This window comes from Atta cephalotes, assembly GCF_000143395.1.
Source record: "Atta cephalotes unplaced genomic scaffold scaffold00035, whole genome shotgun sequence".
Classification (NCBI taxonomy): domain Eukaryota; kingdom Metazoa; phylum Arthropoda; class Insecta; order Hymenoptera; family Formicidae; genus Atta; species Atta cephalotes.
Genome location: NW_012130099.1, coordinates 101947 through 114838, shown reverse-complemented (window position 1 = coordinate 114838; position 12892 = coordinate 101947). Strand labels below are relative to the sequence as shown.

Sequence of the window (12892 nt, the reverse complement as noted above, 5' to 3'; positions counted from 1 at the left end):
GAGAGAGAGAGAGAGAGAGAGAGAGAGAGAGAGAGAGAGATGCACTCTTCACTTCTCAAAGGACTCAAACGCGGCCGATTGCTGAAGGCGAGTTTAACGCGCGTATATGTTGTTGCGCGTCGCGACGCGTGCGTTATAATGTGCTACGAGTTGTGACTGGTTGCGACCACGTTGTGCAGCAGTGCAACTCGAACTGAAACGGGAAACCTGAAACGCGCAGAGACTCAGAGAGAACGTACACGCGTACACGCGACACTTTACGAGTCCTCCGCGCAGGCGGAGTACGCTTTACGAGTCCCACGTACGCTTACATACGAGTACGCTTACGAGCAGGTCGCACGCGCCTTGGGCGTGTAGTTCTGTGCGGTGACTGCGGTGCTGATACTGCCGTCCGATGGAATCGACATGACGCGACACGACGCGATGATGATGCTTCGATACCATTCGATATTAGGCACCGTTAACCACTTAGCTTTCGCTCGCCTTCAGTTGAAGATTGTCATTAACAACTTTCAAAAATTTGATGCGTTGCCATCGCGTTAAGTCCTTTCTCCTTTTTCAATTTAATGTTATATTAATGCTAACAATAAACTTTATAAGATGACAATTAAGATAAATTTAAAAAAGAATGTCACACTTCTCTAAGATGTTTTATTTAGCGAAAAAAATGCAACGAGGTCGGGTTCTTTCACGCATGGTAGCGTATGGCCACCGCCAGATTTCCTGTCGCGCTTTTGTCTTTCGAAACATTCTAAATATTTGCTCTGTACTGCTAATGTGTCACGGACGCGCGCGCCAAGTATTTTCTTCTCGTGCACGCCCTATTACGTCACCGATTAAACGTGTGTAATGACGATCATACATCATAAATCAGACACGCATTGAAGCATCTTCGTTCCAGTTTCCTGTAGCAAGCCAATTTATAGATGCACTACATGTATTTTTTAACAAAATGATGAAGAAATTATGAAAAAGTTACAGATTTTTCTATATTGTATTAGAAAGTAATATAGAAACTCGTTAGAAACTTTAGAATTTGGATAAAAAATTGTTTTAATTTGAAGTAGGCATGTTTTTAAAACAAATATAAATTTTGCCGAAAAGTGTTCCAAAATGTAGAATAATTTCAGTGAAATTTTTCCATCAGAGACATTTCTAAGTCTAGTTGATGTACAACTCACGGTTAATTCTTTTGGACTTGGAAAGAGATGAGGAATAAGTTAAACCCCGGTTAAGAGTTCTTCATGTTAATATTTGCAATTTTTAATAGTTTAGTTTGCTGAATATTTTTTACTCCACACAACTGATCATACGCTAGTATCGAAAAGCTACTGCATGCGACGCAAATTCAGGGAGTTATAAAATTCACAATGAATTTCCGCGAGAATGATTTGCTTCGCTGGAAACGCATTCGATCCTATTTCATGACGTTATTTTGACGTTGCAGCGGTACAAGGACACACGTCGTAATTCCGCGGGTTGCCTGCCTGGCGTGCGTATCGAAAAGGTTCGCTATCGTATTACACGCGAATGCGCGCTTATTATCGTCTTACGTAATTGTGGCGGAACGGTTATTTTTAACTCGTTATAGATTAGTAAACAATCCGAATTACCAGACATTCTGTTGGATTATAATTAATAAACTCTTAACTGGGAGCGCAATAAGTAGAATTTCGATTGTATGAAATACGATTGAAATGCACAGTTAGATTAAGAAATATTGTTGTTGTGGTTTTGAATACGCGATTATTTACTAACATCGAGCTTTACAATTAATTTGAATTAATATTTAGCATAGTAATATAATAATAAACAAAGGTAAAATATATATCGAATCAGATCTCCTTAATCAGTATTTTTATCAATTATTTTGTTAATAACTTTTTAACGGACAACGACCGATCGAACGAATGACAAGTAAAACTTGTCGGAGAACAAGTAAAACTTATTCGGAGGATTATGATCTTAATAATACGTGTCGAGATCAACATCAGAGCGGGATCTTCTACTTCATATATTTTGCCAATAAATAATTAAACAATTTTTAAGTTAAAGTAAATAAATAATAATTTAGGCTGGGTTCCAAATTTATTGTGTCAGCGCTGAAAATTTATAGTTACGTGTACTACAGATTTTCAGACACTCACAGATTTACTGACACTCAATTTTGGATTTATGTCAGAGAAGCTCTTCCTTCAATAACCTTGACCTTGACATATGTTGTCTAATTAATCTTATTGTTATACAAAAATTTACATGTATATATGTGCGTGAGCTACTGATGTAGTGATGTATCACGACATAAATCGTCTATGTGTAAACACTATTTACAATATGATTATAAATCATTTTTAGGATTCCCTTAAAGCAAAAATTTTGTGACTTCATAACTTCATGCGAAACGAGATCCATCCCAAATCCTTCTCTTGCCTAAGTACACACGACTTTCCACGAAGCGAGGCCCACCTCTTCCCTGCCCACTTAGGAGCGCACGACTTTCCACGCGAAGCGAGGTCTACTTCACCTCTCTCCTGCCCACTTAGAAGCGCACGACTTTTTGCGCAAAGCGAAGCTCACCTCACCTCCCCACCTTGCTTAGAGGCTTTACTGCTCAAGTGCTCATGACCTTCTAAATAGGCGAGTAATCTAAACTTTGCTTTGCGTGAAAAATTGTGCGCATCCCTAGACAGGAAGAGGGGAAGTGGATCTGGTTTCGCGCATGAAGTTGTATTCCCTCAGGCTGTGTTCGGAAACATCATTTGCGTTCGGAATTTAAATTATCTTACACATTTTTACAAATTGTTTTTTCTTCCGACTATCAATTTTTTGTCGTCTGTAAAAGAAAAAAATTATTATGAAGAGACACAAGTGTTCAACTTGTAATTTTTGTAGGTTATTCGCTTTAATCAAATCCAGAAATCATCGTGGAATCGATCCAGACGTTGTACATACCGCAATTTCTTATTTTTTATATATTGTGTGATTACTACATATGTATATCTATGTCAACTCGTCCTCAGTGAAACATTTACGAAGAGGACGTGATTGCAGTTACTTTAATTTCGACGATTATATTCATGCTTAGATAATAATTTATCTGCCGACAGTACGATGTCTTTTTTTATCATATTAACTTGTTCTTTTTAGATATACGAATTGCAATGGTGTAAGATACAAACACGAAAAGAAGAAAGAAATCTATAGACATGCTTATGTCTTATGGACTTTCTACAATAAGCCATTACCGAAGCTTTAAGCCGTAAAAGTTGACCAATCACAGTCGAATAGTCGACTATGATTGATCAATTTTTTACGGCTTAAGATTTAAACTTTAGAAAGCCCAAACTTTGATCATATTTTATTTTGTTTTAAGAAAATGTAGGGTATTATGAATCCCATTTATACTTTACACAATAATTGGTTAATAATCAACATTTAAATTTAAAACTTGACAATTACATTCATCAAAGTGTTGTACAATCGATTCTTTACGAAATATTTATTACTTAAAAAAAATTATTTATAAAATTATTTATAAAAATGGCACATAGTACCTCTCACAAAAATAAATTTAGAAAATTGGTTTAAAAAAAACACAATATTTACATTATTTGTGTACGTTTCTATTATAAACTGTTGGGTTTTCTTGTTTGTTGTTTACGTAATTCAGCATATTTTTTTATTCGACAAGTATAATTGCAAACTTTTGTTCAAAATATTAATAAAAAATGGATTATCATTTTTTTTATTATATTTAGAACATAATTTCAGAGACTCAAACACGAAAAAAATTTCAAATTTTGGGTAATAGTTGATTTTAATAGTTGATTTTTTTTTCTTTCTCATTAAGTCGTTTATACTTATTTAAAGAATTATTTATCCTACTATATGCTAAGTTTATGATTTAGTCAAATTAAGCATGACTTCCATAATTAACGTGATTATATGCCCGACTTGTGGGTGGATGTATAATCGTGTCAGTCATCCGCGACGATTGCCAGGTCAAGTAGATTAATTGGTGTGCACGACGGAATCTTAAAGGGCCCATGATGAAATCATCCGGTGGAACATTACGGAATCGTTTATTTCAAAAAAGGGCGTGAGTCATTTTTTTAGTCACTCTTTCTATGTTTCCGTATTTCTTTAGTTTCCATGATTGAGCCTCGTTAAACAAAAGAGATTACATAATGATCGTCCGATATGCATTATCGGTCGTTAGACCGATAGCGGAAAAAAGTACTAGACATGTCAAGGAGAAATAAATTTCCATAAGTGTCGCAATGTGCAAAAATATCTAAAATATTCATTTTCTTTTAAACAAGAAAAATATTAAGAGAAGAACTGACAATACGAATCTGAGTTCGTGGTATATAAATTCTTTAATATAAAATTGTTTTTTGATAACAATATAGTTAATATCTTAATGTAATAACTCCTTACAGGAAAAACACTAAGTATTAAGTATTGGTTAGTAGTTTATTACTTCTCAAATAGCAAGTTGTTTAAATTGTTCGTAATATTGAGAAAAGCAGTTTTCAATCGATTTTGCCTATTGGATTGCCAGTTTTTAATGTCATCAATGATTAGAAACAACAACTTGATGGCAACACTCAGGTAATAGTTCCCTCTTCCAAATATATTGTGACAATTTTTATGGCAATTGAAAAGAAACATGTGTCAAGCAAATATTTTCTTTCTTATAATAAGGAGCTTGGCTATCTGAGTTACTTTAAATATTAAAAACACTAACAACAATGTTTTATATTTTAAATACTTAGAATAAATGATTAATCACTAACAATTTAATACTTACAATAGATATTAAATTCCTTTAAAAGATTATATATTTAGATTTTTTCCAGACAGCACACAATATTTATAAAATATTTACAAATATTTCATATTTTGTATTACAAAAATATAAAATATATTATATTTTACTTATATTATTATTTAAGCGGTGCAGACGGAGAGTTAAATATACATGAAATATATTTTAAGTTATTTTATTATAAATTTTGTTATAAATTTTATTTTGTATACGTGTTACGTGTATTTTCAATGAGAATTATATATGTATGAATAAATATGTATACATGTATAAAAACGTATAATGAGGAAAACATTGTTTTCAAAAAAGGAACAAGATTTTTTGTATTTTCTACAAAGAGAGAAATTTTTATGCAAAAACGTGATTAATAATATAAGTATTGCCGAAGACAACAAACATAATCTAATTGTAATAGAGTTTAATATGTGAAACTTTTCTTTGGTATATATTGTTAGTTGTAACATGAATTGGCGTTGATGAAATGAAACAGAAAACTTTTGATAAATTTTAAAATAATATTTAGTTTTTCGTTCTATTGAAATTCTTCCTTAGCGTAATGAAGAAAGCTTAATATTAAATCAATCAAGTATGCTGCACCTTCTAAAACGCACAAAGAGCCCACGGCCAAGCCGATCTGAAATTATTAATTTTTTTGAGTTTAATACGACACAATTTATCGCTGATTTTAAAGAAGGAGATGGGATCTCAAATATATGTTCTATAAAACAAACTTTAGTAAGTTTTTGTTTAAATAATACTCAGTCAACAGCAACTAAAAGATAACATAATATCAGTTATAATTTCGCACTCAATAATGTAATTGTTATGTAACCAAGTATTATTACATTTATATTGTTGAGTGTAAAATTATAACATTGATCTTACTTTTAGGTGATATACCTCGACTATGAATAAATAGCTGTTAAATGGAAGAAAATGCACGTTCGTTGTAACTATTTGCAAGTTTATATCTATAGTTTTTAATTTTTTAATGTACTTTTTTGTGATCTTGTAAGCAAAGTCCGGATTTCGATATTGTTTTCTTTCATTCCAAGTGAAAAACTTTTCGCACGCCGCGAGAAGTAGTATACTGTCTACGCTGCTACAACGTAACTTCTGCAGGTCTCAAAGGAAACAATATGTATCATTGGAACATAATGGAAGCAGTAGAGAGGAGACAGTATCAATAAAATGTTGAATATAAATTACTCCTGCGAAAGCAGCATTTGACTCAGTCAAATGTTTGCGGCCATATTACTTTTTAACCGATTCCTGATTTGCCATTTATAAGGGACTGCGCATTCACGGGAATGATACAGGAATGATACACCTTGTACCCTTCTACGCCATGGTTTTTCATACACGCGTTGCTGTGTATAGCGCGCGTTACTATTAATTGAAAATTATTTGAAATTATTTTATGATTAATTAATTTCACAGCTATCACATAATTATAATGTACCGAAATTCAACTGAAATTAGCTGATTGTAAGTTCTATCTGTATTCTGATGTACTTGTATCATGGACGATACTGCTTCTCATGACATACGGCACTCGGAGTGAGAGAAAACGACATCGAGATCCGAACTCTGCTTATAAGTTAGGGATTCAACTTACCTGCCTCTCTGGCGCATCATATATGAATTTCTGCTCAGGTTGATAGCCATGCCAATAGTGTAGAGCTGTTCCACCCACAGCCACAAACATGAAAGTCCCAACGAAATTCATGATGATTTCCTTTAAAAAAGGTGATATATTCTGATGAAATTGTTCCAAAATTTCTTTAAGATTGTCTGAACTTTACGAATATTATCTTTTTTAGTTGAAGAGAAAACATGTATTCGATATTTAATTGTTTTGCTTTTAATATTTTTTTGTATATTAAAAAAATACTTAATACTTAAATCTTAAATCTTAAATCCGAACCAGTGAATGTCGTTTTGCCAAATGTAATTTAACGCAATTGTTTAGATTGCATATATATAATTATTGACCTAATTCGGTTAACTAAATGTAAAAAGTTCACTTTTGGTTTAATTTTAAATACTGAAGAGGACCCTATAATCATGAATCGAAACATATATTTAATATTATTTAAATGTATTAATTTAAATATTTAAATTATTTAAATTATTTAAATGTATTAATAATATGTAAATATTTGTATTTGCTTTTATTATGTTTAACATGAACTATTTTTTCTTAACTTTAACTAAAGTTCATCGTACGAAATGAAAAGTGAAATGAAAAGAATAAATACGTACAACAAGAGTCTTTTTGTGATCGGAATTGCCAAAACAGTAGCTCATGAGAACGACACTCGTATAAATGAAGAATCCGACGAATACGCCGGAAGCGACGATCTCGGCATCGGGATTCTTGTCTTCGTTCAAGTTCCAAGTTCCACCGACGCCTAGAAACTCGCCACCGTATCCTGTACGATAGAGGATCAGTATGATGAGGTTGATAACCTGTGACAAATCAACAAATTTTAAAAACACTTCAGAAATTCTGAAAAAATTTACATTAAAAAAAAATTGTTTATATACGTATATATGAATTCTGAAATATTCCGAGTATTTGATAATATCTAAATATTTTTCATTCTACAATTTCTAAAAAAATTTATAAAATTTGAAGAAATTTTGAGAGAGAATATATTTTCAGAATTAAAAATTTGATGATAAATTCTTAAAAATATTATAAGATATTCTTATTTTTGATATTCTTATTCTTATTTTATTTCTTTTACCAGAAATCTTTCAATGATCTTACAAAATAACAGAGTTTGCTCGTTTTCTAATTTCTTGTAACTCGATTTCTACAATTTGCTGTCAGATTACGCACACATTTTGCTGGCTAAATATATGAACTTAGTACGGAGGTTAATGTCAATCTGTCGCAAAATGTTCTGTTCGAATCTACAGGCATACTGCTAACATTTGCTTCGGTATCTATGAGTAAAATGCCACAGGAATTTATATAATGAAGCAATATTGTCTAAAATCAAATCTTTTTTTCTATCATATAAACATTTTTTAACAACATATCTTTATATGTTTAACGAAATTAAGTTTGATAAAAGTAAATGAATTATAAAAACTTATTTTTTAAGTGATCATAATTTTATGTTTCTGGAACAAAAGATTTTATTTTGAGTTCGAAAGATTAATACTGAAAAATTAAAAATTATATGAAAGAATTCATTGAAAATAATATCAAGATATAAGAGTCTTATTCTCATTATAAAGAGATTTTTCTGGGTCACTGTAGTTTCGTGCACTATAGAAGTGACAACGGCGTATCACTTGCTAAACAACGTACGTTATCGCAGACCGATAAGGGCAGTACAAATGATTCATACGTCCCTTGAATGAGTGTATGATGATGATTGTTCAATCTACATTTTTTTGTTAATCATCCATAAGTGAATTCATTGGCCGCATTAATTAAACAATTTACTGATTACAACGTACATTACATTCAAATTACTTTCTTATATATCAAAATTTACTATATCAAAGTTTTATTACGTCATTTTATCACTCTTCTCGATGCCTTATTGAATACGATTTTCTGATCTCAAACTATTATCTCTGCGTCTGTATACATCATAAGAAAGAACTAATCGCTGTTTATAATTTGCATATTAAAGAATTTGTCAAATTGGTAGTGAATTTTTTAATGATTGCTCAATTTAATAAATTTTTTTTTAGTGAACATTTAATTAATAGTTTATAAAGAATGCCTACAAAAGATATTGAGACAAAATCCCTTTAAGAAATAGTTCAAAATTGAATGTAAAAATGGATGACATTAGATTGTTATAATATTTATAAATTAATTACTCTAAAAATTTTTCGACTTTGATTCGTTCAAAATTATATTATATACATTGAATTTATAAACCAAATCAAGAATTCCAAATTAATAGAAAGATATCGTTATATATACATTATGGAATAGGATATTTTGTGGAATTCTCTCTCTCTCTCTCTCTCTCTCTCTCTCGTTTTCTTTCTATAGATATTCACTTTCCACAATTACTATATGAAATCTAAAATACAATCTTCTCACCAACTTTAGCACTTTGATCACTATACTCGCAATAGTCTGCAAGGACACCATGTTTGCAGACTTCTCGGCACTCGTCTTTTACTGTGAAAATGTACGTAATAAAATGAAACTTGCGCCAGGGTTTGATTCCCAAGCAGAACCAAGCCCTCTTTATCTAATCAGATGATACAGAGAGTACGTTGAAATGGGGATAAGAACCGTAGAAGACAGTCGCACATGCGCGATCTTATCTGAACGATAATTTAAACTGGCCGTATCGTAAAATTATCACATTATACTTCATTTTCGCAACTGAAATAATGAATTCTTGATAATATCATCCAGAAATGTTTATTGATAATTTTTTAGGAACTCGGCCTAGCGATCAAACCGGAACAAATCATTGAAATGGAAGCTCACGTGGATGACATTGACTTCAATGCCGCCGCAAAAGAAGAAAAAGCGACGAGACACGATGTGATGGCGCATGTTCATGTATTCGGTGAACAATGTCCCCTGGCTGCACCTATTATCCATCTTGGTGCAACTAGCTGTTATGTGGGTGATAATACGGTACAGCTTCCATCTTAATTCTATCATAAAAATATTTTATTTTATTTATCTTGATAACAAAGATATAATTATATTTTTAGTACTACTGTTACTGTTCTAATGAAAAATTCTCATAATATCTCATAACGTTTTTAAGAAGTTTTTTTATATTTTAAGTTACCGAAAATATCTTAAGTTTCTTCAAATTCAGTTTTCTTCGGATTTGTTTTATTCAATCTTTTTTGGAATTATCAAATGAAAAATCTTACAATATTTCAAATTTTAAAACATTCTAGATTAAAGATGTAAACTTTTTCAACGTTTCTGAAAAGTGTTCTAATTCGTATAAAAAATTTTTATTATATAAGACTTCTAAGACCAACCACACACGTTCAAATAAACTTGTCAAGTATGCTTGCGCGCAAGCATTTTTGCCACCGGCGTAAAGAAAATTTTCGCCAGGGTGATCAGTCCAATAATTGCTATGCTGTTAACTCTTCGTACGTTTATTAGCTTAACTAACTGGTCGAAATTATTTAATTTGTGAATATTGTTTCTTCTTGAAGGACCTCCTGATACTCCGCCAAGGCTTCGATATATTGCTTCCAAAGCTAGCCGGCGTAATTCAGCGTCTTGCGAAATTCGCTTATGAAAACCGCAATTTGCCTACTTTAGGCTTCACTCATCTTCAACCAGCGCAACTGACAACGGTTGGCAAAAGGGCGACACTATGGCTGCAGGACTTATTAATGGATGAGAGAGCTATTCGTCGCGCCAGAAACGATCTAAAATTCCGCGGAGTTAAAGGCACTACCGGCACTCAAGCATCTTTCCTTCAACTTTTTAACGGTTAGTTTGTTTAGTCTTCTAATTTGTAACTCTTTTATTTTCACCAAGAAAAAATATGCAGAATAGAAAATCACGAAATATAATGCCGAGATTTTTTAGGTAACCTTAATTAAAGAGAAATAATTTTTAGAAATAATTATATGTAGAATTTAATTTTAATTTGACTTTAGAAAATGAATTTATATTACTAAATTTGAAATTTAAATAAAAAAAGGGTTTTATATAAAGTTTAAAATTTCTATTTTCGAAAGGTTCTTACATTTTCTGAGTTTCCATAAATTTATTAATTTTTACATAAAAAAACTATGAGCTGAAAAAATAGAAAATTTTCTTTTCATTTTGTAGGCTTGTCACGTGTCCAAAATGTTTGCTAAAATTTTTAACTAGCTAACGTGAAAGTTTTTCCTCAAAATTCGTTAAAAAAATAATCATATCGCAATTTAAAAAAAACAGATTCTTAAAACTGAAACTTTGTTTTATAGAATGGTATAATAATAATTGCTAATTTTTTAAACATAATTGCTAATTTTTTAAAGAAATGGAATATATAAAATTATTTTGCTCCTTCCTAAAAATCAAATGAACTTATTTGTCAATTCAATATAAATAATGCATATATTTTGAAATTTTTACATAATTATTCAAATTTATATCGACAGGTGATGCTAAAAAGGTGAAACAATTGGATGCTCTCGTGACTAAAATGGCTGGTTTCGAGAAACACTACACCGTCACCGGACAGACTTACAGCAGAAAAGTCGACATCGAATGTTTGAACGTTTTGAGTTCACTTGGTGCGACTGTTCACAAGGTGAACCTGAATTGATATATTTATATCTATGCATTGACAGCTACAATCACATGGCAGTTTTAAAGAGATCCATCTTGAACATGTATCTTTTCTTTTATTGCAAAGTCTCGGTCTTGAATTCATCTTTTTCTTTTTAATTTCCTTAGATTTGCACAGACATCCGTCTTCTCGCTAACATGAAGGAAATCGAGGAACCTTTCGAAAGCACGCAAATAGGATCCAGTGCGATGCCCTACAAACGAAACCCCATGCGCTCCGAGAGATGTTGCAGTGTGGCACGTCATCTGATGGTTCTTGTAAACAATACTCTCCATACTGCGGCGACTCAATGGATGGAACGAACGCTGGACGATTCGGCGAATCGTCGGCTCGTTCTAGCGGAAGCTTACTTGTCAGCCGATTCGGTCCTGATGACACTCGAGAACATCACGGAGGGATTAGTCGTTTATCCTAAGGTCATCGCCAGACACGTGGCACAGGAGTTGCCTTTCATGTCCGCGGAGAATATAATCATGGCCATGGTGAAGGCCGGTGGCGATAGACAAGTGCGAAATTGAATTGCTCTTTAGATATTTTTTGAATAATTTACATTATTTTTAGTGAAAATTTCTAGATCACTTTGTCGAAAATTTTCTTATAACATCTCACAAAATTTTTCAGCATTTCTACATAAATTTCGGAATTTCTGTATAATTTTACAATTTTTTTAAGAAAATTTCTCAGATTTTTTTATATGAACATTGTAATACTTTTTAGAAATATTGAAAAAGATATATCTTTTAGAATTCTTTGTGTATATATAAATTTTGAAATATTCTAATACCTCTAAGATTTTTCATTCTATAACTTCTGAAGAAAATTGAAAATCTGAAGAATTTTAAGATATTTTTCAGAAATCTTTATAAATTTTAAATATGAAGAATTCTTAGAAATATTAGGAGATATTATAAGAATTTTTTTTACCAAAGCAGTCTATAATTTAATCAATCAAAGTGTGTAACTATATGAAATCTTGTTTTTAATTTTGATAGAAATTCTTTTATTTAATTAGATTTGATTTTATGAAATATTATATGCATTAGGTGATTAATTCTTATATGTTACTTTTATGTATTTGCTTTAGATTTGCCATGAGAAAATCCGTGTATTATCGCAAGAAGCTGGAGCGCAAGTGAAGCAACACGGCTTAGATAACGATCTGGTTGATAGGATCAGAAAAGATCCGTATTTTGCATCCATTTTATCTCAATTGGACATTCTGCTGGACCCGTCAACTTTCGTTGGTAGAGCGCCTGAACAGGTCGTTGAATTTCTTGAAGAAGAAGTGTATCCTGTGCTCAAAAATTACAAGGGATTCGAAACTGAAAAAGTTGAACTCAATATTTGATTATGTTATAAAAATTTCTTCATGTTTCTTCCACAGAAGTCTGTGTGCGATGTTAGATTATTATTTAGTTTATTGATAAGAAGTACGCGCATAACTTTATTCATTGCGTTAACATTTCTTATATTGATAACTTTAATAAAATTACATTATTACAGAAAAATAATTCGTATGTTCGTCGCAAATGCGCGCGCACGTACGCGTTCTCTAACATTGTCTGATAAGGCTAATAAGTTTAGTTTAGTCAATCGGTATTTCTTCTATTTTATTAAATTTCTTTCTTTTCTTTTTTCGCTTTCTGCTAATTATATAAGTCTTCTTTCCGTACTAATTGTACTGTGATAGCAAGCGATTATGATCTCTCACACACCCCACACACACACACACACACACACACACACACACACA

General features: G+C 31.8%; 2 protein-coding genes across 2 annotated transcripts in view; one reads left to right on the top strand and one right to left on the bottom strand.

The window, feature by feature from the left end:
- Positions 1–12487, top strand: part of LOC105621599 (adenylosuccinate lyase) — a 33390-nt gene extending 20903 nt beyond the window's left edge. The window contains exons 2-6 of the mRNA XM_012203068.1: positions 9258–9461; positions 10007–10289; positions 10949–11100; positions 11247–11645; positions 12224–12487. Of these exons, the coding sequence (XP_012058458.1) occupies positions 9258–9461; positions 10007–10289; positions 10949–11100; positions 11247–11645; positions 12224–12487 (1302 nt within the window). The remainder of the gene's footprint in view (positions 1–9257; positions 9462–10006; positions 10290–10948; positions 11101–11246; positions 11646–12223) is intronic.
- On the bottom strand, positions 5364–8960 carry LOC105621598. The gene is made up of 4 exons (XM_012203067.1): positions 8910–8960; positions 7097–7303; positions 6450–6569; positions 5364–5465 (listed from the first exon to the last, which is right to left on the bottom strand). The coding sequence occupies exons 1-4, from the start codon at positions 8958–8960 to the stop codon at positions 5364–5366; spliced, it is 480 nt and encodes a 159-aa protein (XP_012058457.1).
- Positions 12488–12892: the final 405 nt, after the last annotated feature.